The sequence below is a fragment of the Chelonoidis abingdonii genome, chromosome 5 (assembly GCF_003597395.2).
Source record: "Chelonoidis abingdonii isolate Lonesome George chromosome 5, CheloAbing_2.0, whole genome shotgun sequence".
NCBI classification, from domain to species: Eukaryota; Metazoa; Chordata; order Testudines; family Testudinidae; genus Chelonoidis; species Chelonoidis abingdonii.
This window is the reverse complement of record NC_133773.1, coordinates 2,648,071-2,675,064: the sequence shown is the minus strand read 5'-3', so window position 1 is coordinate 2,675,064 and position 26,994 is coordinate 2,648,071. Positions and strand designations below refer to the sequence as shown.

The 26,994-nt window shown below is 50.2% G+C and overlaps 1 protein-coding gene across 2 annotated transcripts; it reads right to left on the bottom strand.

The window, feature by feature from the left end:
- Nucleotides 1-11,486: 11,486 nt before the first annotated feature.
- LOC142046851 (uncharacterized) lies at nt 11,487-16,291 on the bottom strand. 2 transcript variants are annotated; one of them, XM_075066026.1, is made up of 4 exons: nt 15,889-16,019; nt 13,458-13,570; nt 12,824-13,098; nt 11,487-12,666 (listed from the first exon to the last, which is right to left on the bottom strand). In XM_075066026.1, exons 3-4 carry the CDS (start codon nt 12,827-12,829, stop codon nt 11,488-11,490), a joined length of 1,185 nt encoding a protein of 394 aa, XP_074922127.1. In that variant the 5' UTR covers nt 12,830-13,098; nt 13,458-13,570; nt 15,889-16,019; the 3' UTR covers nt 11,487. The 2 variants fall into 2 exon arrangements, 1 of the variants encoding a protein (XP_074922127.1); XR_012655886.1 differs by lacking the exon at nt 11,487-12,666 and having other exon boundaries at nt 12,824-13,050; nt 13,447-13,570; nt 15,889-16,291.
- Between the last annotated feature and the right edge of the window lie 10,703 nt (nt 16,292-26,994).

Here is a 26,994-nt window from a genome sequence, read left to right as displayed (position 1 = left end):
GTTAGGGGGGTTGTGGGGGGCATAGGTACTTGCGTCCAGGCTGTAGAGGTCCTGGCGGGGATTAGGGGCTTCGTGGAGGACACCAATACCTATGTCCGGGCTGGACGGGTCCCTGAATGGCTTAGGGGGTTGTGGTGAGCACAATGCTCCCTGGAGGTTTAGGGACGTGGTGAGGGGTACAGATACCTATGTATGTCCTGGAGAGGTCCCTGGGGGGGCCTAGTGGTATTTTAGGGGATACCGATACCTACATCCAGGCTGGAGGGGTCCCAGGGGGCTTAGGGGGTTTGTGGGGGGCACAGATATGTACATCCAGGCTAGAAAGGTTCCAGGGAGGATTAGGGGGTTTTGCAGATGGCAGAGATACCTATTTCCAAGCTCTAGAGGTCCCTGGGGGGCTTAGGGTTTTTTTGGGAGGCACAGATATCTATGTCCAGGTTGGAGTGGCTCCTGGGGGTGGGTTAGGGGGTTCCTGAGGGGCACAGATACATGCGTCTAGGCTGTAGGGGTCCCTGGGAGGCTTAGAGGGTTTGTGGGGGGCAGGGATACCTACATCCAGGCAATAGGGCTTCCAGGTGGAATTAGTGTGTTGGGGGGCACAGATACCTAGGTCCAGGCTGGAGGGTTCCTGGCGGGGCAGGGGGCTTAGGCAGTTTGTGAGGGGCACAGCTACCTGCATCCAGGCTGGAGGGATCCCTGGGGAGCTAAGGGGGTTTCTGGTGGGCACAGATACCTACCTTCAGGCTGGAGGGGTTCCTTGGCACTTAGGGGTTGGGGGAGCACAGATACTTCCATCCAGGTTGGAGGGTCCCTGGGGGGCTTAGCAGGTTCATGGGGGGGCACAGATACCTAAGTCCAGGCTGGAGGGGTCCAGGGGGGGCTTATGGGGTTCAGGGGGCCACAGATACTTATCTCTAGGCTGTAGGGGTCTCTGGTGGGCTTAGGGGGTTTTGGAGGGCCCCAGGTACCTAAGTCCATGCTGTAGGCGTTCCTACAGGTGCTTATGGGTTTGTAGGGTGCACAGATACCTACATCCAGGCTGGAGGGGTCCCGAGTCCTTGCAGGGTGGGGTCCTCCCTCTGTTGTGCAGGTGAGCCGTGCTCGCCTTATTGCCAAAGAAGGGGGACTTCCGCGATTTATGGAATTGGCGTCCCATCTCGCTCCTCGGCATGGACTACAAAATCGTAGCCAAGGCCATCTCGCTGCGGCTGGGGGCCATGCTAGAGGACGTGATTCACCCAGACCAGACCTACATCGTCCTGGGCCGTAGCATCTTTGATAACCTCTATCTGGTCCAGGATCTTCTGGAGCTTGGGTGCAGGGACGGTCTGTCATTCGCCCTCCTGTCCCTGGATCAGAAGAAGGGGTTCAACAGGGTAGATCACGGGAGTCTCTCCTGGGCACTCTACGAGCGTTCGGTTTCAGGTCCCAGTTTGTCTGTTTTCTCCAGGTGCTGTACGCTTCCGCAGAGTGTCTAGTCAGGCTCAACTGGACCCTGACCGAGCCGGTCAGCTTAGGGCGGGGACTGCTGCAGGGGTGCCCCCTATTGGGCCAGCTGTACGCTCTGGCCATCGAGCCCTTCCTCTGACCCTCCACAGGAGGTTGACGGGGTTGGTGCTTCGGGAGCCGGAGCTGCGGCTGGTCCTGTCGGCGTACGCTGATGATGTGCTCCTCGTGGTCCAGGACCCGGGCGACATGGCGCGGGTGGATGCCTGCCAGGCGGTGTACTTGGCGGCCTCCTCCGCCCGGGTCAACTGTGTCAAGACTCTGCCAGTGGTCGGAACGGGCACGACAGCTCCCTCCCCCCTGCGCTTCAGGCCATCTGGTGAGTGTGGTCACCTGCTCTATATCCGGTGCTTACCTATTCCGCCATGCATCCGCTCACCACCAGATAACTGGCAAGGTTTGCAGAGCAGGGTGCGAAGCGGCTCCGAAATGATGGGACTCCCTCCGGTGCCTTCCCTTCGAGGGAGGGCACTGGTGCCAACCAACTAGTCTAGTCCATGCTCTGGTACCTAGCTCAACACCCTGGTCCCCATCATGGCTTCCGGCCGACTCTCAGAGGGTGGTTTGGAGTTCTTTGGCCAGGACTGCACTGGGTCCCTGCAGGGGCCTCCACCTGCCGCTAGAACGAGAGGACAGGGCCTGAAGGCCTACGCACTCAGATCCATGTCTTCCACCTCCAAGCACTGCAGAGACTTCTTATGGGCGCGTAGTCTGACCGTGGAGAGCACTGGCACATGCCTTCCTGCGCTGCTTCATCGGGCCTTCCGATCGACTGCAGCTCCTTTACCGATCCGAGGATCTTCCACGAGACATCTTCGGTCTGCCGTTCTCTATCAGGACTCCTCCGGCCTGGATAGCTGTTCTCTGCACCAGGTCCGGCGGCCACTGAGGGCAGATCTCCGCGGAGCCCTGCTAACACACTCCAGCTCGTGTGCAGGTGGCGGATCCCCGTGGTGCGCCAGAGGTTGTCCTGGCGGAAGCTACCAGAGTCGGAGACCTCCTGGACTACAACCGGAGACGGCTGGCCCCTGACGCTCACTGATTGCATGGGCCTCTCCAGACTTGTACTCCCCGGCACTACCACAGGAGGTAGAGCTGCTTGCCACATCTCTCGGGCACACCTCGACCAGGTCACATGAGGGCGGCGCCACACCACCACTCCGAGCCCTCCGACCTTTCATCGGTCCCTGCCCTGTGGACCTGACCGGCCCCCTCGCCCTTCTCCGCAAGCTGGCTGCACGACCTGCAGCCGGTCCGCTTCAAACCACGCCAAGGAAGCATCTCTACCTCGCTCGTGCTCCACACCCTTCACTTCTCACCCCGTGCTCGCCCCGACACAAAGTGGGGACCTCCTGCCACCTCGGATGTGAAGACCCCGTGCCAGCCTCTACCTACCCTGGTCCCGAGGCCTGCTGGGATTCAGCTGGCAGCTCTCATGGCCGTGAGCAGGCGTGTATTTGGCGTGTTACCCTCCAGGACATGCCCCTTCTGCGGACGTGAGGGAGACCCTGGCGCACGTTTACTTAGAGTGCATCAGGTTGCAGCCCTATACCCTGCCTTCACCAATATCCGTTCCGTTTCTGGCTGCACTTTTCCCCTCACCTCCTTCTCTATCATCCCTATCCGTGACCACAAAGTCAGGAACCCCTGGTCAACCTCCTCCTCGCCCTGGCTAAAATGGCCACTACAACCAGGGAGAGAGGTTGCCAATGAGACTCTGGTGACGGTGGCTTGTTTCGATCCTGTCGTTACATATCCGGATGGAAGTCCTCTGGGCAGCATCCCACTGCTCCCTTGATCCTTCGAGGAGCAGTGGCGCTGTCCGGGCTGCTCTCGGTGTCCCCGTCAGGCTCCCTTTTTATGACCCTTTGACTGCAACTCCTGTCCCTGTTCTTTATTGTTGTCCCCTGAAATCAGTGGGTTCTGAGGTCCGTAGATCCTCCCCTTAGGCTGGGGAGATCCATTAGCAATGGGCGGTTTTCACCCACCCAGTTCCCAGAACCCAATAGGTACACCAACAAAGTGTGTCCTCTATGTGTTTAATAATTGGGCCTACAATTTCACCAATTTGCCTGGTTTGAAGTTAGCCTTAGTGGCCTGTAATTGCCAGCTGGTCCTGGAGCTTTTTATACACTGCTCCAGCCAGGGACTAAAGGCAGCCCCAGACTTTCCCTTTCTCCCTTCTGGAAATCAAGTTCAAGTTCTACAAGAGTAAAGAAGCTCTCAACCTGCATCTGAATAATGTCACATTCTCACTACCCGACACAAACAATGCATTTCATCCGGATCCACTTCAGTCATTCCTCAGCCCATTCCTTCACCCTCCTGCCTTAGCTTAGGCATTGCGCCACCTGTGGCATTTCATGTCCCTCCTCAGTTTCACATACAGACACAATTTCCTTTGCTGTTCAACGAACAGCAAAACCTTTCTGTGTCTCTAGTCTGAGCCAGGCATTCAATTCCATTGAAACCTTCTTCCTGCAATGGCAACGTCAGACGGAGGGCAGTGGCCACCTTCAGCCCTGAGAGTGAGATATTCACTCTCCTCTTTCTTCAAGCTGCTGTTATTCCATAAAACATTACCATGGAATAAAAGCTGATTTACTCCAGGTGAGGAAAGAAAGGAGCCACCAATCCCAAAAATCTCTGTGCCCCAGAGAGAACCTGCCCTGCTATTGAATCACTGATGTGCTTCAGCTACAAGGGGAAAGTATCTGCTCTCATGGGGTACAGCTAGTGGTAGAGTGTTTGACTGCAGATCAAGGGTCCTTGCTTCAAATCCAAGTGCCCTCTAAAAGCCTCTTATTTTATTTTATTTTTAAAAAGGGAAAACATTTCATTTCCATTCTCCATAGTTCAGGACTCCACTATACGGGATGCTTGAAATGAATGTAAACACTCAACATTTCACTGTCCAAATGCATAAAAACCAAGCAAACTGTCCATCAGCTGAAACATCTCGTTCCAATCCTCTAAGTGTCTATTTATGTTTTCATCAATTAAACCAAAGGGATCATATGAATGTACATTTGCAGATCCCTCTTCTCCAGGGCTGTGCTGTGCAGAAGAACAAGAACCACGTCCAGTTGGGGTTCAGGAGTCTGACGAGCAAAAGCAACTTGATGCAGGCTAAAGTCACCAGCACTTTGGCTACTTCCCATTCAACCAGCAGCTGGGCCCCCAGGACAAGACATGAGAAGAAGACAGTGGCTGTGAGCAGGAAAATAGCCACCAAGAAGCTGGCTAAAGCTGTCAAGATCCTCAGGAAGGTCATCATGCCCATGTCTAGCATGTACTGACTGCAGCGGGGACCGAAAAGGTAGTGAAAAGCCCTCAAAAGTTCTAAGCTGACAAGCCCCAGAAGGTGATCAAAATCCTACCTAAAATCAAGACAGATAAGGCTAATGTTATCTCCAAAGCCAAGGCTAAGAAGGTAACACTGAGAAAGTGAAGAGATTTCCATTGGGATGACTCCTGCTCCCCTAATGGCTCTTTTATGAATCACCATGGACCGCCTGAAGAGATCAAAGTCTTGCACAACAAACAGTCCCATGGACACGAAGTGGCGGCAGCCGGGGGAAGTGTTTCTCTTCCAGAGGGGAAGTGCTGTGCTTTGTGTAACATCTGCCAGCTGAGTGATGCACTGACAGGGCAGCTGCCCATAGCTCCCACATGAGCTCATTCTCTTCCATCTGCTTCTGCTGTTATTTCAGAGCCAGCACTAGTGGGAGTGTGTCCCTGTCACTTCACCAGCTCTAGAACAGGCTCTGTCTGCATCCCAGCTCTGATTAATCCCACTTTTTAATGTATTCCTACTGTGATACTTTCCCAGTTTTCTGCCTCATTCTAATATTCTCGTCAGAGACTGACTATGGGGAGGAACGGACTAATTTGTGTGATATTCGGTAAGTTGCCATATTATGTGACTGAAACCCCTGCTTGAGGTGGGCAGGAGCCTGTTACACACACAAAATTGCTAAGATTTACCAAACTACCTGCTACACATTCAAAGTTTCCTGCACACACACAATAGAAATTGAGGCTCTGAGAAAAGGCAACTTTCCTTTAACAGAGATCATTGTTTTCTGTACTTCCAGAGGCATTGAAATAGAAGCACATTATCTTTTAACAGCTGCTATTTCATGATCAGCAGCAGAGCCTCTGTCAATTTACCACCCATTGAGCTGATTGTTTCTGAGGCTACGTCTTCACTACCCACCGTATCGGTGAGTAGCAATCGATTGCTTGGGGATCGATATATCGCGTCTCATCTAGACGCGATATATCAATCTCCAAATGCGCTTATATCGATTCCGGAACTCCACCAACCTGGAGTTCCGGAATCGACAGGGGGAGCCGCGGACATCAATCCCGCACCGTGAGGACGGTAGGTAATTCGATCTTAGATACTTTGACTTCAGCTATGTTATTCACGTAGCTGAAGCTGCGTATCTAAGATCGATTTTCTCCCGTAGTGTAGACCAGCCCTAACTGCAGGGTTAGCCAGACCATTCAGTAACATTATCGCTCTGTTTACAAAGCCTTTGGTTAGTGACGAATCATGAGACTTATCCCTTCCTGCTGTAATTCCACTGACTCCAGTGTTCTCTTTCCCCANCCACCTGCCCCTGGAGGAGGGAGGGCAGGGCCTGAAGTGCCTGCGCACTCAGTTTCACATCTTCCGCCTCCAGGCCTGCAGAGGCTTCTTTATGGTGCGGGTAGTCCGGCACGGAGAGCACTGGCGCACGCCTTCCTGCGCCGCTTCCGAAGGCTCCAATACGACCGGGAGCTCCTTTATCTCGGTCCAAGGGGTCTTCCGCAAGACCTCTTTGGGCTGCCAGTCTTCTACCAGAACCTCCTCTGGACCTGGAAGCTGTTCTCTGCGACCAGGTCCACGGTGGCCACCAAGGGGGCGGATCTCCTCCCGGAGCCCCTGCTACACAACCCCCAGCTCCGTGTGCAGGTGGCGGAATCTCCCGCGGTGCGCCAGAGGTTGGTCCTCGCGGAAGCTACCAGGGTCGGAGACCTCCTGGACTACGACCAGGGAGAGTGGCTGGACCCCCTGATGCTCGCTCAACACATAGGGCTTTCCACACCTTGTAATCCCTGGCGTGTACTCCAGGAGGTGCAGGTCACTTTGCCACCCGCTGCTCGGGCCTACCTCGACTGGGTCCTGTGGGAGGGGACGCCCTGCCCACCCACCACTCCGAGCCCTCCGGACCTTTTCACTGGGCCCCTGCCCTGTGGACCCGACCGCTGCCCCCCCGCCCCTTCTCCGCAAGCTGGCTGCACGACCTGCAGCCGGTCCATTTCCAAACCGCGCCAAGGAAGCATCTCTACACACTCCTACTCCACACCCTTCACTTCTTCACCCTCATGTCCCGCCCTGATACAAAGTGGCAGGAGCTCCTGTCACCTCTGGAGGGTGAGGAGCCCCGGTGGGCCAGCCTCTACTCTACCCTGGTCCTGAGGCCCACCAGGGATATCTGTTGGCAGCTCCTTCATGAGGCCGTGAGCACGGGCGTGTATTTGGCGCAGTTTACCCATCACAGACACCTGCCCCTTCTGTGGCGTGGGGGAGACCCTGGCACACGTTTAGAGTGCACCAGGTTGCAGCCCCTATACCTGCTCCTCACCAATCTCCTGTTGCGTTTCTGGCTGCACTTTTCCCCTCACCTCCTTCTCTACACACTCCCTATCCGTGGCCTCACAAAGTCGTGGGACCTCCTGGTCAACCTCCTCCTTGCCCTGGCTGAAGTGGCCATCTACACAACCAGGGAGAGGAGGTTGGCCGATGGAGACTCTGGTGACTGTGGGGCTTGTTTCCGATCCTTAGTCCGTTCACGGATCCGGGTGGAGTTCCTCTGGGCAGCGCCCACTTGCTCCCTTGATGCTATCGAGGAGCAGTGGGTGCTATCCGGGGTTCTCTGCTCGGTGTCCCGGTCAGGCTCCCTTCTTATGACCCTTTGACCGCACTCCTGTCCCTGTTCTTTTATTAGTTGTCCCGTGGTTGCCTTGTTTTCCCTTACTGACGAAACTCCATCCTTTTAGTCTGTACAACCTGGATCACGGTTCCCTGTTCCCCATTTAAAGCAATTGTTTAGGTCGCGAGTTTCCTTGGGGAACCATTGTTTCGCTCCAGTTGCTCTGATGTTGCTTCAGGGTGTGGCTGGAGAGAGGTTATTTCAAGTGAGAATGATAATAAATATTGGACTCTAACACGGCAGGACAGAGCAGGGATAGGTGGAAAAAGTCATTTTTCCTTGTACAGCTGAGTGTGTTAGGGTACGTCAGAGGATTCCCTGTGCCCCATCGCTGTCTCTTCACTCCATGCTAGACTAGATCTTCTCTTTCCCCAGTGTGGGATGGAGATTTTCTAAATGCTCCCTGTGCATATAGCCATGGCTAGCGCAGTGTAAACCCAATATCCCCTGAGCTTTGTTTTTGATTCTTATGTTTCTGGTTACTTTCAGCCTGGGCATTGAATGGGATTTACCAGTTTTCTCGAGCACTTCTCCACTGTTTCTGTAAATTTTTGTTTTTTTGGGACAGGGTTGTTTTCCTTTGCTTAACCCAACCTGGAAGGCCAGGGTGTTCTGTTTCTTGCCCTCCCAGACACATCTGAATGGTTGAACCTCAGGGGCAACAAAAATCACACGAAGCAGATGACACTACAAGACACAGAGAAACTATTATTTAGCTATCACTTTCCCTTCCCAGAATGCTGTGTGTGGCTGAAGGTTGTTTTAATTTCTTTATTTTGGAACCAGAATGGGGGAAGAGACACTGGAGTCAGGTGGATGTACAGCAGGATAGGGATAAGTCTCATGATTCTCGCTACCAAGGCTTTGTAAACAGAGCGGATATGTAGCGCATCTCCAAAGCCAGGGCTAAGAAGGTAACACTGAGAAAGAAGTGAAGAGATTTCCATTGGGATGACTCCTGCTCCCCTAATGGCTCTTTTATGAATCACTATGGACCACCCAAAGAGATCAAAGTCCTGAGGACAAACAGCCTCATGGACAGTATAATGAAGTGGTGGCAGTGGGGGGAAGTGTTTCTCTTCCAGAGGGGAAGTGCTGTGTTTTGTGTAACACACCTGCCAGGTGAGTGATGCACTGACAGGGCAGCTGCCCATAGCTCCCACATGAGCTCATTCTCTTCAATCTGCTTCTGCTGTTATTTCAGAGCCAGCATTTGTGGGAGTGTGTCTCTGTCACTTCACCAGCTCTAGAACAGGTTCTGTCTGCATCCCAGCTCTGATTAATCCCCCTTTTTAATGTATTCCTACTGCGATACTTTCCCAGTTCTCTGCCTCATTCTAACATTTCCGTCGGAGACTGACTATGGGGAGGAATGGACTAATTTGTGTGACATTCGGTATGTTGCCATAGTATGTGACTGAAACCTCTGCTGGAGGTGGGCAGGAGCCTGTTACACGCATAAAATAGCTAAGTTTTAGCAAACTACCTGCTACACATTCAAACCTTCCTGTACACACACAATAGAAAGTGGGGCTCTGAGAAATGGCAACTTTCCTTTAACACAGATCATTGTTTTCTGTTCTTCCAGAGGCATTGAAATAGAAGCACATTACCTTTCAACAGCTGCTATTTCATGATCAGCAGCAGAGCCTCTGTCAATTTACCACCTATAGAGCTGATTGTTTCTAACTGCAGGGTTAGCCAGACCATTCAGTAACATTATCGCTCTGTTTACAAAGCCTTTGGTTAGTGACGAATCATGAGACTTATCCCTTCCTGCTGTAATTCCACTGACTCCAGTGTTCTCTTTCCCCAGTTCTGGTTCGAAGAAAATAAACAAATGAGAACAACCTTCAGAACTAACATGCTGTGGAAAGTGGAAATGTTGATAGCTCAAATAATTCAGTTTCTTCTGTGTCTTGTGTATGTCTATCTGCTTTGTGTGTGTGACCGGGGGCTTTTTGTTTGCTCCTGGCAGGTTTAACCCTGTCAGATTTGTCTGTGGGGAGTGGCCAGAGAAAACAGACACCCTGCCTTCCAGGTTGGGGTTAGGCAAAGGAACAACAACCCTGTCCCGTAAAAAACAAAAAATGTTACAGAAACAAGTGGTAGGAACAGTGCTAGAGAAACTGGTAAATAATCACAATGCCCAGGCTTGAAGTAATCAGAAATACAGAATTCAAAAAGCAAAGCTCAGGGGAGATTTGGGGTTTATTCTCTGAGTTCAGTCATGTGCTATAGCACAGGGAGCACTTTTGGAAGTCTCCCATCCCACAACTGGGGAAAAGGAAAAGGATTCTTAGGTTCTAGCACGGATTGAAGGGGATGATGGGGAATAAGGGAATCCCTCTGACTTACCCTAACTACGCCTGTTGTTACAATGGGTGAAATGACATTTGTCCCTATCCCTGCCCTGTTCCTCCTCTTTGTTATAGTTCAATATATTTTAAGTGCGGGAAAATGATAATAAAAATATCTGCTCTCCAGCACAACCTGAAGCAACATCAGAGCAACTGGGAATGAAACAATTTGTTCCCCAAGGGAGAACTTGATGACTAACAATTGCTTTGAAATGGGGGAAACAGGATAACCGTGATGCTCAGGGTTTGTTTAGACTAGGAAAAGTGTTGGAGTTTAGGTCAGGTCAAGGGGAAAACTAATGCCAATCACTGCACCTGGGCTGCATCTACACTACAACTTTTTACATTAAGATCACTAACTTGAGCAGCCAATGACATATACAGTCCTAGTGGATGCGCTACATATCCGCTCTGTTTACAAAGCCTTGGTAGCGAGAATCATGAGACTTATCCCTATCCTGCTGTACATCCACCTGACTCCAGTGTCTCTTCCCCCATTCTGGTTCCAAAATAAAGAAATTAAAACAACCTTCAGCCACACACAGCATTCTGGGAAGGGAAAGTGATAGCTAAATAATAGTTTCTCTGTGTCTTGTAGTGTCATCTGCTTCGTGTGATTTTTGTTGCCCCTGAGGTTCAACCATTCAGATGTGTCTGGGAGGGCAAGAAACAGAACACCCTGGCCTTCCAGGTTGGGTTAAGCAAAGGAAAACAACCCTGTCCCAAAAAAACAAAAATTTACAGAAACAGTGGAGAAGTGCTCGAGAAAACTGGTAAATCCCATTCAATGCCCAGGCTGAAAGTAACCAGAAACATAAGAATCAAAAACAAAGCTCAGGGGATATTGGGTTTACACTGCGCTAGCCATGGCTATATGCACAGGGAGCATTTAGAAAATCTCCATCCCACACTGGGGAAAGAGAAGATCTAGTCTAGCATGGAGTGAAGAGACAGCGATGGGGCACAGGGAATCCTCTGACGTACCCTAACACACTCAGCTGTACAAGGAAAAATGACTTTTTCCACCTATCCCTGCTCTGTCCTGCCGTGTTAGAGTCCAATATTTATTATCATTCTCACTTGAAATAACCTCTCTCCAGCCACACCCTGAAGCAACATCAGAGCAACTGGAGCGAAACAATGGTTCCCCAAGGAAACTCGCGACCTAAACAATTGCTTTAAATGGGGAACAGGGAACCGTGATCCAGGTTGTACAGACTAAAAGGATGGAGTTTCGTCAGTAAGGGAAAACAAGGCAACCACCTGCACCTGGGCTGCATCTGCACTACAACTTTTTACATTAAGATCACTAACTTGAGCAGCCAATGACATATACAGTCCTAGTGGATGGAAGGCACAGGTAGTTTTTGCCTCAGTGTACCTTGTTGGGATCAAACCTCTCTCCCCCACCTGGAACTGATGACCATTCCTAGCAGGAGGGACACACACTCCGATGACTCAAAAGGAAAGGAGTTTATAGAAAAGATCATAGGAGTGACCTCAAAGGATGAGCTGCAAAAGGCAGAAGGCAGCAACTTATCTGGTGGAGCTGACACACCACGGTGAAGATGATGCAAAACTCACTATGTGGGAATTAGCAAATGTGATTTTTTTTAAAAAACTCATTTTGGCCAACCCTACTCAAGGGATTTATTACAATTGTCTCTCATGTGCATTTTCCAATGTCTAATGAGCCTTGAGCGCTGACTGAAGCTTTGCCCGCACTCAGAGCATGTGTAGGGCATCTCCCTTGTGTGGATTCTACAATGTGTGGTCAGGGCAGAGCGCTGACTGAAGCTTTTCCCACACTCAGTGCACGTGTAGGGCGTTTCTTCTGTGTGGATTCTCTGATGTCCGATAAGGTGTGAGCGCTGCCCAAAGCTTTTCCCACACTCAGCGCATGTGTAGGGCTTCTCTCCAGTGTGGATTCTACGATGTCTGTTCAGGGTAGAGCTCTGGCTAAAGCTTTTCCCACACTCAGTGCACGTGTAAGGCATCTCTCCTGTGTGGATTCTCTGATGTTCAATAAGGTGTGAGCGCTGCTTAAAGTTTTTCCCACACTCAGCACATGTGTAGGGTGTCTCTCCTGTGTGGATTCTCTGATGTCTGATAAGGTCTGAGCACTGATTGAAGCTTTTCCCACAATCAGTGCACGTATAAAGCATCTCTCCAGTGTGGATTCTCCGATGTGTGATAAGGTGTGAGCGCTGACTAAAGCTTTTCCCACACTCAGTGCACGTGTAAGGAGTCTCTCCTGTGTGGATTCTCTGATGTCTGATAAGGTGTGAGCTCCGACTAAAGCTTTTCCCACACACAGTGCACGTGTAAGGAGTCTCTCCCATGTGGATTCCCTGGTGTCTGATAAAGTGTGAGCGCTGACTAAAGCTTTCCCCACACTCAGCACATGTGTAGGGCGTCTCTCCTGTGTGGATTCTACAATGTGTGTTCAGGGTAGAGCTCTGGCTAAAGCTTTTCCCACACTCAGTGCACATGTAAGGCATCTCTTCTGTGTGGATTCTCTGATGTTCAATAAGGTGTGAGCGCTGCCTAAAGTTTTTCCCACACTCAGCGCACGTGTAGGGCGTCTCTCCAGTGTGGATTCTCCGATGTCTGATAAGGTGTGAGCTCCGACTAAAGCTTTTCCCACACTCAGCGCATGTGTAAGGAGTCTCTCCCATTTGGATTCTCTGATGTGTGATGAGGTGTGATCGCTGACTAAAGTTTTTCCCACACTCAGCACATGTGTAGGGCGTCTCTCCTGTGTGGATTCTCTGATGTCCAATAAGGCATGAGCGCTGACTAAAGCTTTTCCCACACTCAGCACATGTGTAGGGTGTCCTCCTGTGTGGATTCTTCGTGTGTGTTCAGAGGTAGAGCTCCGACTAAAGCTTTCCACACTCAGTGCAGTGTAGGGCGTCTCCTGTGTGGATTCTCTGATGCTCAATAAGGTGAGAGCGCTATAAGCTTTCCCACACTCATGTGATGGCATGTGTAGTGTCTCTGCCAAGTTGATTCTGTCCTTGTTATAAGGTCTGAGAGGCTACTAAAGTTTCCCTCTGGCCTCCCTCTGAGTCTCACAGCTTTGGTTTTCTGGAGTGCACAACTCCTGGAAACATCCTTGGATCTTCCTGATAACAACCCATGTGGTTCCTTTGCTCAGCATCTTCCTGATGGGGTTTCTCCTCCTCATTCTGACTCACCTCCCATCACCCGATGGAGACAGAGAGAATCCAGACATAGGTCACTACCTGCACCGGAAAGAAAAAAATCTCAGAGAGAGGAATGGAAAAAGGGATGAACAATCCAAAATCTGTGGGAGAGATCAAACTTTCAGGAGCTGATTTTCCCCAAACCTTCCCAGAGGAGAGAGAGGAAGGGATCAGTTTTGGTCTGCATCTACAGAACACTCAGGGGAAGTGAGATGCGGGAGCGACCTGCGCCAGTTGTCAGTCAAATAGGAGGAAGCCATGAGTGACATCTGCCATAATGATTCCACATCTGCAGGGAACAATCCTGAACTTGGAGAGCTCACAGGGTCTTTGTAGGGCATCCCAAATGTTTCCTGCATTCCCACACAGTTCTTGAGTTGGTTTAACCAAGTCCTCACCTGGGAAGGCAGCTCTTGGAAGCACTCTTTCTCAGAGCCCTGGAGGTCTGGACCCACGGCTCTCCCTCTGTTCCAGCTGGAGATCACATCAGGTTTGGAAACTGGAAACCCTACTGCAGGCAAAGAAAACCAGGGAGGTCAGTGGAATTTGGGATATTTGCCACAAAGAATAGTCCATGGTTTAACTCCCAGCTCATTTTTAAGCAGTAACATCCCAAGACCAGCTTCCTTGGCTCAAAGTGGCAGGAGAGTTATTATGATTATAAATCATATTCATTACGTTAGTGCTTAAGGACCAACTAACAGTGGGTCCCCATTGTGCTAGGACAAGTACAAACACAGAACAGTAGAGGGCTCATGCCCTGAAGAATTTACAATCTAAATACACAAGACAGACACAGAATGGGGGAAGGTTTAGAACAGAGATATTCAGGCCTGCATGTAAAGCCTATAGTTTAAGAACTTAGGTGTATTTTTATCACTTAGCTACTTACAGGGGTATGAAAACAAAGAATCAAAATCACTGTCTGTATTTGTAAGGGCCTTCTCTTACCGTGACAGTCTAAGGCCTTGTTCTTACGCTAAGGCCTTTGGCTAAGCAGCAGGGGCAGCCATAAGCTGGGAAACAAAGGGTCACATCCTCACATCCCAAACCAATCACACTGAAATATAGTGCTATTGGGCTGTTAGGAAGATGATCCTGTCCTGATAGTGCCCATCACCACCAGATAAAGAAACAGATCTGAAGATGGTTAAAGAAAACTTAGTTTGATAGCAGCCTATCTGGCAAGAAATCACTTCTCAATGCTTGTGGTTGTGAAACCCTCATTTTTCTATTGTTTTATCTTTATGGCCGCCACTTTTACAATGTTAATCAGTCTGGTTCTCTAATTGTTTTTGTCTGCTGTATAATTAATTTTGCTAGGTGTAAGTTAATTAGGGTAGTGGGATACAATTGGCTAGAGAATTATGTTTCAATGTGTTAGGATTGGTTAATTAATTTTCAGTACAATGATTGGTTAAGCAAAGATACAGCTGAGAATATTACTATATAAACTGAGTCAAACAGGAGGGGGAACAGGAACAGGGAACGAGGACACAGGGTAAATGCTCTGCAGCATCAGAGCTTGTAACAGGGACATGGGGAAAATGCTCTGCGGTGTCAGAGCAGATAAGGGGGACGTGCTGCCAAAGACCTCAGGCCCCTTGAATCCTCTGGGCAGCCCTGGGTGACAGTCTTCCCTTGTCTCTGTCGGGTATTCCATTATGTAGGTTACTCCAGCCAGTCCTTAATGACCCATTCATATCACCCCATGACAGCTAGTGACAAACACTCATTTCTTCCTGCTCTTTAGAATCATAGCAATACCAATCACAGCAGGAAACTGAGGTGTGTATTGGCGTCATACAAGTATCACCAAAAGTCCCACCTCTGTCTCAGACACACTGCTCACAGCCTCTGGAGAGAAAGCAAAGCACAGGAACTGGACGTTAGTCCAGCAAACACAGTGGAGGACAAGTTGCAATCCTCACACACTGGTCAAAAAGGAGAGGCATATGGGTCCCTATCCATAGAGAGCAGCTGGCTAGAGGCCTGATACCTGAGGGGCCATTCCCTGAGCAGACCATGGAGGCAGGTCAAAGGCTTAACTACCCTGAACTGTGACTTTACAAGAAGACATTTTGGAGCATTAGGAAATCTAGTGACTCAGGCATAATGGGAGGGAGAATTAAACTCCTCCAGTGTGAGGAGAAAGCTGGGGAATTAAACGCTAAAATTCAGGAGCAACAGCCTCTAATTCTTCCGGAAAAGGAGAATGTAAGAAACAAGAACTGGGTCATGCAACCTCAGGAGGGACGGGCTCAAAGATCCAAGGAGCCTGGAGGGAAGATAGCTTGTGGCTGCTGCAGATGGGGTGAGGGGGGACGAGACTTTCTCCAAACTCTCACTCTTCTTGACCCCGACTTGATTTTATGATCTATAACGTAGTCTCACGTCTTGTGGGGAATTTTATACTCGCTAGAGGTAAGATGTCATGATCAGAGTATTGCTTATTAGCTTGGAACATGTGTGGAGGGGCAAGGAGGTAAACATAAAGAAATGGGTTATTAAGGGCAAGTCGACACTACAGCCGGGATTGACGCTCTGAGATCTAGCCATGGTCGATTTAGTGATACGATTTAGTAAATGTAGCCTTCTTCCCATTACTCACAGCTGGCACCACCTCCCGACACCTTGGGAGCTTCTTCTGTTCCCTCCTCATCTCTCATTACCTCCCTGCTGCCTGCTAGTGTATGGGAGATAAGGAAAAAAAGAGGGGCAAGGAAACTTGTCAAAACTTGGATGATGAATAAAGATATAAAGTTATTACTGCTCAGGTTCTTTAGAGACCCCACAGCTTCTAATAACCCAGGAGACAGGACTCCTTACCCAGCAAGACCACTGTCTCATAGTTCTCCTGCATGACATCCCAGTAGAGGGCTCTCTGAACAGGGTCCAGCAGAGCCCATTCCTCCTTGGTGAAATACACAGCCACTTCCTCAAAAGTCACAGGCCCCTGAAAGAGCAAGGGTCCAACACTCAGTATCTGCTGCCCCACTCACAACCCCACTATTCACAGAACAGTAGCACCAGGTAAATGGAAGCTCCGGGAGGCACATTTTAACAGAGTCCCACCCCACTTTGCCTAGAGCAGCCAGGAGGCATCAGAGGGTGGAAAGAGAGAACCTTTGTGTCTCCCAGCTGACAGACGGAAGCAGGGTCATCACATTTATCACATAGCTACTAGCCAGAGCTTAATATAGGAGATGAGGCTGTCTCTGGACCATTCTGGTGTCTCCTGTAGGAAACCCAACACTCTCCAAAAATATATGGAAGAAAGGGAAGTCAATAGTAAAGAATCTAAGTTAGAAGGTCGGAATTGTAGAAAGTTGGCAAGAGAAGCTATCAGAAATCAATGATCAACAATGACAATAAGAGGAAGTTTTAAAAGTACAAATTAATCTAACAATGTAGTGGTAAATTACTAGATGGAAATGGCAGAATTATCACAATCTGCAGAAGAGGTAAAGTGTTCAATAAATTTTTCTTTCCTGGATTTGGAGAAAACCATGATGTAACTCATATCATAAGATGTGACACTGACAGTCTTTCCATTCCAAAAGTAACTCACGGGAAGTTAAACAGCAGCTATTAAAGTTAGATATGTTTAAATCAGTATCCAGAACTAGAGTTCTGAAAGACCTGCTGGAGGAGCGTGTGGACTGTTAATGTTGATTTTAATTAGGACTTGGAACACTGGGGAAATTCCAGAAGACTGGAATAAAGCTAATGCTGTGTCAATATTTAAAAAGTATAAAAGAGATGACGCAGCTAATTGCAAGCGTGTCAGTCTGAAATCGATACGGGCAAGAGAATGGAGCAGCCGATACTGGATTTCATTAATAAGAATTAAGGAGGGTAATATAATCAGTACCATTAAAAAAGTGTAGACAAGTAGATCAGGGCGGTGCACAGGAAGTTTTGCGCTTAGCGAACTTCCACCTTGCGCCCCTCAGCCCTGAGCAGCTCCTCGCCCTGAAGTGTGCCCCCACCCCCGCAGGCGCTCCCACTCCCTGGCCGAGGAGCCCTGCGGTACCTTCCCACCCAACTCACCTCTGCTCTGTGTCCTCCCTGAGCTGCTGTCTGCTCTAATCTCCTCCCAGCCTGCGGCACAACAGCTGATTGGCGCGTAAGCCTGGGAGGCGGAAGAAGTGAAGCAGCACTGCGCAGTGAACCCGGGCTGCCGGTGGACGCGACCAGGCATGGGTGCAAGTTTGTTGAAATTTTGGTGGTGCCCAGAACTGCCCCCTAAACTCTGCCCACTTGCTAAAGCTCTGGAGAGGTTTGGGTGGGGGGAGCTCTGGGGTGCAGGTCCTGGGCTGGGGATTAGGGTGCAGGAGGGTGGCAGGCTTTGGATAGAGTTTGGGTGCTGGGTGCAGGCTCCGGGCTGGGGCAGGAGGTAGTGTGTGCAGGAGGGAGTGAGGGGTAGGCTTTGGGATGGAGTTTGGTGAGGCTGGGGTGGAGTGTAGGAAAGGGTGAGGGCAGGCTCAGGGAGGGGTTGGGGGTGGAAGGAGTGTGTGGAAGGGGAGTGGTGCACACTCTGTGAGGGATGCATGCTCTGGAGGGAGTTTAGGGATAGAGGGAGTGAAGGGGTGAGGGTTGGGCTGACGATGAGAATCATGATGTAGGACGGAGCTCGGGCTAGGGCAGAGGCTGGGGTGGGGATGAGGGTGTGGGCTGAGGATGAGGGTTCATGATGTGGGGTGCTCAGGGCTGAGGCAGAGAATTAGGGTGCAGGGAGATGAGGGTTGGGCTGAGTGAGGGTTCATGATGTGGGGTGCTCAGGGTGGGAGAGGATTAGGTGCAGGGGATGAGATTGGGCTGAGGATTGGAGTTATGCTGCGGGGGCTCAGGCTGGGAAGATGATTAGGGTGCAGGGGATAGGGTTGGGGCTGAGGATGAGGGGTCATGATTGAGCGGGCTCAGGCTGGGAAGAGGATTAGGTGTGCAAGGAGGATGAGGGTTGGGCTGAGGATGAGTGGGTTCATGATGCGGGGGAGCTGAGGGCTGGGGAGAGGATTACGGTGTGGGGGGTGAGGGTTTGGGGTGTGGAGAGACTCAGGGCGAGGGCAGAAGCACAGGGTAGGGCAGCCTGCCCTGCCAGAAGGAGTGGGGCACTAGGACCCCGGGCAGCAAGACAGAGTTCTGCAGGAGCGGCTCTGCCCAGCACAGAAGCAGCAGGGGAGAGACTCTGTGCTGCTTTCTGTCAGCAGGACGGCAAGGTGGGGGAGGGACCCCGCGGGGCCGGGGCGATCAGCAGGGCGGGAGAGACCCAGCTCCAATATTGCTGGAGCAGGGCCCCAGCCTGAATATTGCTGGTGCTCGGCAGGCAAACATATAGACCTTGCCCTATAAACCTGGGCTGCTGGCTGCGCGGGGGCGCCTGACCCAGGGACCCTGGGTTGCCGCTGCGCTGCCGCTGGCAGTCAGAAGTCCTCTGATCCCAGCAGCAGACACTTAACCACTTAAAAAAAAATGGGGGCGCTGCTTTTTTGGCGCCCCAAATCTTGGCACCCTAGGCAACCGCTAGTCGCCTAAATGGTTGCACCGGCCTGACTAGATCCTATCAAACTAACTGGATATCCTTATTGGATCAGATCAAAAGTTTACTTGCAGCTAATATACTGATGTAATTACGTAGGCATAGCAGTTGGTTCAGCAAAATTTTGACAGAAAGGATAAAATAAACACGCATACATTAATAGATTAAAAATGGGATAGTTAACGAACCATGGTGAGTGGGTCTTTCTAGCAGGTTCCCGCAGGGATTGGTTCTTGGCCCTGTCTATTTAACATTCTTATTCATGACCTAGAAGAGAGTATAAAATCATCACTGGTAAGTTTGCAGTTGCCACAAAGATTGGGGTTGATGGTAAATACTGAATGGTCAGAGATTCAGGCTCCAGAATGGAGTCCGGCAAGTTTTCCAGCCTGGCTAGAGGTTATTTCTGTTCCACAAAGAGGGAAGTTCCATTCCCAACACCTGTGCCTTGAATTAGGACCTATCTCACACTAACAGCCCATATTCAGCATAGTGGCAGGATATAATATGATTAGGACATGAGGCATTTGTACAAGATGAGTCATGTGTGGTGTCACTGAAAAAGTTATGATTTGCTGATATATGTATCCTACCTGTATGCATGATCATGTTTGTATTGAAGTTTGGATTGATCTGTATCTTTGGGTATGTCTACACTACGGGATTATTCCGATTTCAATAACGGTTTTGTTAAACAGATTGTATAAAGTGATGCACGCGGCCACACTAAGCACAATAATTCGGCGGTGTGCATCACTACCGAGGCTAGCATCATTCTGGAGCGTTGCCTCTGTGGTAGCTATCATAGTTCCGCAGTCTCCCCTGCCTTGAATTCTGGTGAGATCTCAGTGCTGATGGGGCTGTCGGAGAAAAAACTCAGTTCTCGCTTTTTTGTTTGGGTGCAGCAGAGTCAGATACTTTACTCTGTTTAGCAGCTACAACAGAAGAGATGTGGCCTAGGATCTAAGGTCTCCCCTTCCTAGACAGGTCTCTCAATAGGTAAACAATTACACCAGCATTTATACTTTTGTTACAGACAATCATAAGCAACAGCTGCATTTTGTTTATACATAGGTCATCCTGATATCTTGTTTTTCTCATTTCTGAGAGATGCCAGTCTATCTACACATAATCTACACAAAGTCAAAACAACTTCTCACAGTTCTTTTCTGCTCGCCTCACACAATCCTCGCTTCTACAGATCTCGCGTTATTCGGGTTACAGTTAGCCTGACTCTTGCTAACAGAGACTGTCATGCATGAAGATCCCCTGCAAATCCCTGTCAGTTCTTTCTGTACTTCCACACTCCCCTCTTTTGTAGTTCTAGTACAACAGATATTTTCAAATCTCTGTTTGCATCAAGCCATTCTGCATCAGATGTTTCAGCCTTAGGGGTTTCCATTGGATATAATGACAATGCACGATTAGCATGGCCATGAAAGGTATTATTTTTTTACAACAACAACAACATAACCCTAAACTCACTAACAGCAATACAAGCAGTAACATTCCCACAGCCATAATATGATGGGGTTGTTGGACAGTTTTGGTCACACAGCACAACAATACATCATACTTAGTACACAAAGAGACGCTCTCTAGGCTGTGCGAAAGGCATTCCCATTCTTTTCAGCTTGATATAGATTTTGAAGCATGTGAATTTGCCCTTGTATTTCAGGGATTCTTTGAACCTCTGGTAACAATGAAACAAATCTTGAAATCAATCAGGTACTAAGCTTGTCCAGTTAAAGGGTATCTGAAAACTAACGGCTACTTGCAAAATTCTCTCTGCAGACCAACAAACAATATGATTGCCTGCAGCGGTAATGAGATTAAAATGTATGTCTTGCAATGTGGTGGTTTTAACATACACTCAGCTATCATTAGCTTGAAAAAATAGGTGTCATGTCAGGATAGTTCTTTGTCCTCTACCCTCCCAGCAAACGTTACCATAAACAGTGACAACTTCCCCTGGCTTCAGTTTATGGATATACTGAAGCTGTCCGGTTTCTAACAACCAAATGTCCATTGACTCCCTATTCCTATCCAAAATATCAGGTGTTATTCTAGGGGCACTGACTATAAATCAGTTAGGTATACTAGGTGGTCTCATTTCCCAGATGTCTTGGTGAATAATCCTGAGCAGAGAGGGACAGAGCGTTTGAGCAGCTTCTCTCCTTTAGCTCTCTGGGGAGTGCAGCTAATGAGAGCCCCTCCTCACAGGGAGAACTGATCTCATTCGCCCCACTGTCCACCCGGAGTCACTCCTTGTCTTTCCATACATTGACTCTGGATTAACCATGGTCTCAATGATACCTGATTTCAGAAAAAATGAGTCCAGAATGCTGTGGAAGAGACCATCGTGTGGCAGTGCTGACACCCTTCCGACCTCCCTCACCCCCCGGATCGAGAACAAGGACTGGAGGCACAATTTTCTAAACGGAACCAAAAGTTCCTGCAGTTTTCAAAAGAGGAGAAAAGCAAAATCTGTGATTTCACACTAACAGTGTTTGATAAGTGGAATAGAAAGTTATCACAGTGACAGGGCATGTGACTGGGGAACGCCGGGCAGTGCTTGGAGCCAGGACTCTGGCACAAGTTGATCAGAGAAAAGGATCATGCTTAGTAGAAGTTCCCACAGCCAGGGACCCACCAGATATTCCCTGGGACCCAGCCCCAGAGTCCCCAGCCAGGGACCCCAGATACCCATCAAAGCCCCACCAGCCAGGGAATCCCCACCAGACCATGACTGTCAGGTTGGGAATCCCAAAGGGTTCCCCCCCACAAAGAGCCCCAGCAGCCAGAGACCCACCCATTGGGAACTCAGTTCCTCACTGCCTGCCGAGGACCCGCCCCCACACTACCACCAGCAGGATCTGCCATGTCATTTGTCTGGGACTCCCTCCTCCACCCAGCAGGACCCCTTGATGCTTTACAGTGGCACCCCCTCACTCTGCTTACCTGGCATCCCCTGACCTAGTGCCAGGGATCCCTTCCCCCAGCTCTGGCACTGGGCATGGCAACGATCCCAGGAGAGCCAGCCGGGGAAGCCCAGACGGAGCCCCTGGCACAGCACCAGTCTCCCTCTAACTCCCTGTCTCGCATCCCCAAGAGACACCCACCTCTGCTCTTCTGCAGCCACCAGACCCCCAGCAATACACCATCCCCTGCTGGCAAGTCACACAGGCAGAGGGAGCCCTGGGGGTGCTTCTTTACAGGAGAATGAAAGGCCTGGAGGGCAAGAAAGGTAAGAAATGTCCATGCCCTGTCACTAGTAAATAATGGCCACCACGGATTCACCCAGAGGTGGCTACATCTTAGCACAGGGGGAATCAACCCCTCAGAGAGACCCTTTGTCATGCGGCTTGGGATACTTCTGGACCCCCCTTGCTGCACTCAGAGTGACCTCCTCATCCCGTGCCAGCTAGAGAAAGGAAAGGGTCCAGCCAACTCTCCCGTTACCAGCTGGGAACCAATGATCCCCCAAACATGAGGAGGCCTCCAGCTTTGATGTGTATTAAAAGATGTGACTGGTCTCTTTCATCAGCAAACATTTTAACAGAGATAAAGGGGGGAAGAAATGGTTCTCAAAGGAGAGGGGAAAGCTCAACACTAGGAAATTTAACCCCCCGTAACCTCCAGGATGGAGAATGATTCAGGGCAACAGGTTTTCCAAGAAAGGAGAAGTTGCTGGGATTGAGAAACACAGGGAACAGCCCCAAACATGAAAGGATTTTAATTGACATTTGAAATAACACAGAAATGAAAGAGAAAGGCTGGAAATCTGAGAGATTTTGGTTCTATTTTTGCAAATAATAGAGAGAAAAGTGGAAAATCAAAGGGATTTTACATCAGTTTACATCAGATATGCAGTAAAATCTCAGTGTTTCACATCAATATTGTTAAATGAATAGAGAGGAAATGGCACCATTTGCAAATATTTTATAACCATGTTCAAGAAGCTGAAGAAAGGTGTAAATCTGAGATTTTCTTGGTATTTATATAATTAGAGAGATAAGGGAGAATCTCAGGGCATATTCAATTAGAAACAAACTAGAGAGAAGTGGGGCAAATGTTTAGGGTATTTTATATCACCTCTGAGACCTGCAGAGAAAACATGTCACAAACTATGCAACTGACGGTGGAAAATCAGAATCATGGAGAGACGGGGTGGGGGGAACCAGGGGAGACGAGAGAACTGATCATTGCGGGGGGGGGCGAACCTCCCCAGATTTTGTGTAGCCCGTGTGAGACACTGAGACAAAAGGGCAGAACTAGAGAGAATTTGTATCGGGGTGAGAGGCAAGTGGCACAAACAGGGACAGGATCCAATTAACTCCCTCCCCCCTTCATCCCCACCCAGGACTGGCTGCGCAGAGACAGTTCAACCCCCCCCCCCGCGTCCCGCTGACCTTCCCCGCCCCCCGCAACTCCGGCTTCTCCCCTCCCGACACCCCCCTCTCCACAGCCCCCCCGCCGGGCCCCGGGCCCCCCACATCCCAGCGGGGCCGGCGCGGATCCTGCTGCAGCTCCACTGGGGCCGAGGCGGCTCTGAGGCTTCTCCCAGGTTCCTCGGGGCAGAGTCACTTTCCCGCCCCCCCGGGGTCTCTCAGCTGGAGAAAGCCCCGCCCGGTCGGGCCCCCCCAGACCCGGGGAGCAGGAGCGGCTTTGTTCTCCAGCCCCCAGCGGGGCGCGTACGGAGCATGCGCGGTTTCACAGCTGAACCCTCCCTTCCCTGGGCTGGAGAGGGCGGAAGCGCCCTCGGCGCAGGCTGGGAGATGTAGTCCATGACTCTCCGCTCAGCGGAAGTGACGTCGACGAGGAGGCGGAGCTGGGCTGTGAAGAAGCGCTGCCTGGCTCGCGCGGGCCGGAGAAGGTTTGTGCCGTTGGAGCTCTGGGCATGCGCAGATCGCGGCGGGAGAGCCCTTCATTAACCGCCCGTTCCCGGCTCGGCCTGCTCCGGCTGGAGCCGCCCTGGCTCCGCCCGCCCCGCTGCAGAGCTGCAGCCTCCAGGTCCCGGAGCGAGCCCCGGGGGCGGGGCCGGGCGATGACTCTGCCCCAGTGTCTGGGGGGTGGACCCGGCATCTGGCAGCGCCGCGATCTGCTCCCTGGGGGGGGGCGCCGCGGGGGCTCGGAGCTGCTGTCCCCGCAGGAGCCCAGCGTGGGGCCGGGCGGGGGCTGGCGGGGGTGTGAGACCGGGCGGGGGGGCTGGGAAACGTCTGTGCAGCCCGGAGATGGCGAGCTCTTTTCCATTGTGTACTTTGCCCTAGGCTGTGTTAGTTTGCATTGTGTTGCTTTCTTTTCCTTTGTATTGTCATTTTATGCTGTGGAGTGTATTTTGTTGTTGTTGTTTTTCTGAATTGCCTGACATTATGTTGTGGTGTTCTTGTTTTTTTTTTCGGTATGGTTTGTTTTTATACGTATATATTTCATGGCATCCTAGAAATGTAGAGCTGGACAGGAGCTCAAGCTGTCATCAAGTCCAGTTCTCTCTACTGAGGCAGAACCAAGTATATGTAGATTATCTCTGACAGAAGTTTGTCTTACCTTTTCTTAAAAACTAGGGAAAGAGACTCCACAGCCACCCTTGTGAGACTATTCCAGAGCTGAACTGCCTCAGCTCTGGTGACCCACACACAGATTTTAGTGGTGAGCAGCTCTGGAGAGAGAGGAGACCCCAGTGAGTTGGCAGCTGGGTAAAGAGACTAAAGTTGGGAGGAGAAACACTGACGTGTCCAAGGTCACCCAGGCTGTACATGATGGAGGAGAAATAGATCCCAGTTCTAGTACCACCGTATGCTGTTTTGGGCACTGAAGGTCTCTGCCACACTGGTGTTTTTAGGCACTGGTGCAAACCCTTAGTATAGAGAGAATTTACACTAGTGCACTCTGGCACCGGTGTACCATGTCCTGGTTTGAAGGTTTGAGGTTGGGGGGGACAGTAACCTACTGAGGCCTGGGTCTAGCTGACCAGTGCAGCTGGTAAGGGAGGGGCAGCAGTGAGTGCTGGAGGTATGATCCAGGAACACAGCCCCACAGGGCTGGATACTGACTTCTCCTGACCCATAGGACACACCCAGGCTGTGTGCAGGGATTGCAGCTCTGCCAAAACAGCCTGTGCATCCATGGACAAACCACCTTTTCCTGCAGCCTAATACCATGGGCTCTGGGGACCTTTCCAAGCTGCAGGAAATGGAACACTGGAGTTACTGGGGTCTGTTCCTGGCTCTGTCACTGACCTGCTTGGTGGCCTTGGGGCAGGCACAGCCCCTCTCTGCTTTCCTCTTACTGACTGTGTACTTTAGGATTGTGATCTGTTTGGGGCAAGGATGGTCCCACTCTGTCTGTGCAGTGTCCATCACAATGGAGGGGTTGATCTCAGTCAGAGTCTCTGCCATGAGCTGCACTATGCGGCCCTGATCTCCTTCAGTGTCTGTGCAACGCAGAGCACAGTTTATAGACTCACAGACTTTAAGGCCAGAAGGTAGAGGTGTATTTCAGATGAGGTCTCCTCAGTGCCTTGTATAACAGCACTAACCCTTTCATGTGTCTACTGGAAATACCTCGCCTGATGCATCTTAGGACTGCATTAACCTATTTCACAGCTGCAATTGTGCTTTGGGCAGCTCATAATTACCTGTGATCAAACCAACATGCACAATGGGTCTTTCTCCTCCCGTCTGTCACTTCAATTGAAAGTCCCAGCTTTGCAAAAATTATGCACTTGGGGACCTAACAGCTAGAATTGATGCACTATTCAATTTCCCATCCATTTCTATTACTCAGCTTTCAAGCGACGATGCAAGATTTTACTTGTTGATGTTTCCTGTCCTCATCCATACTGGCAATCCTCCCCGGCTTTGTCGTCCCACTCCCTTCCTTGTGCCAACGATCACTAATAAAGTGTGAGTAAGTTGGTCCTCAAGACGATCTGAGGAACTCGACTAGTAACCACCCAGCTTGACACTCACCACGTTAATATGACCCCCTTGTAGGCCTCACCAATTTAACAATGTCCTTTATTGAACCTTTCCGGTTGCTCATATTAATCCCCATCTTCATCCAATTTAATCGAATAGTTTCCTTGTGGAACTGCTATCAAAACCTTATGCATCCAGATCAGGATTCTGTGGCACGATCTACCTTTTGTAACACCATGTTTATTTATTTAAGTGCTGAAGGCTGGGAGGATGTTAGCAATAGGCTGAGAATGCCATGTGGAGGTGGGGGAGGTGATGGCAGACAGTGGGGAGTGGGGGAGGATGCGCATTGGGGTGTATCTGGGAATGTGTTTTGTAGAGTGCCATGTCTCTGCTCCCTGTGGCCGGTGCTTCTGTACCAAGCAGCATGTCAGCGAGAGCAGACGCCACACAGCGTAGCTCTGCCTGGACATGCGCGTTCACTGCCAGACGGCTGGAGCGATTTTTCAGGACCAGCTTGATATGCCTGGTTGGGTGGGTTCAGTTGAACGGGGTCTGGGCTCTGAATAGTTTGCGATGTTCCTTTTTGCTTAGTCAGTTCTTTCCATTTATTGTTTTCCCCACCTATGCCCGATGCCGCTCCTCGTCTTAACATTGCTTTGGTTTTCACTTCCAGTTTTAAAATGGATCTAGAATTGAAAGCTGAGTGAAAGATAAACAAACAAACCATTTGAATGTTGCCAGAGCTGGTAGAACTTTACCTAGACGGTCGGCTGTAATGACTGGGTTCCTATAGCATTTTCTGTGTGGGTGGATAAAGCAACGTCAAAGAGCCAAATGCTGCGTTTTAGGGCGAAAGGGCTCGTCAGGTGTTTGCTCTCTAAGGAACATGTCACGGCCAGGGCTTGCAGTCTTTCAGGAGAGGTGCACTGGATATGTATTTAGGAATCCAAAAAAAGGTAAGAGCTGGGTTCACAATATCCAATGAAATCTTGCAAACAATTATACAAATGGACCCTACTGCTGTTAAACAACATGATATTAATAACTGATTCAAAACGACCTTAAATTATGAGAGAAACACATTGAGAAAGGAACTGAACACTACTTACCATCTTTCTGCTAAAATTTTGACACTCCCTCACACCAACTTTTTTAAAAGGATGCACAGCCCAGGGTTTGGCTACACTTGGCAGCTGTACAGCGCTGGAGTACAGCTGTCTTCGTACAGCTGTGTAGGGAAAGTGCTGCAGTGTTGACCAACTGAAGCTCCAGCGCTGCAGTGTGGCCACATTTGCAGCAGCGCGTGTTGGGAGTGGTGCTTTGGGCAGCTATTCCCGCGTTAAGTGGCTGCAAACTGCTTTTCAAAAGAGGAGGGAGGTGGGGAGTGGGGAGACGAGAGAGTGGATTTTTGGAGCTGACACTGGGTAGTTCCTGCTTGCAATTCTAAGACTTGAGATACCAGCATCAAAT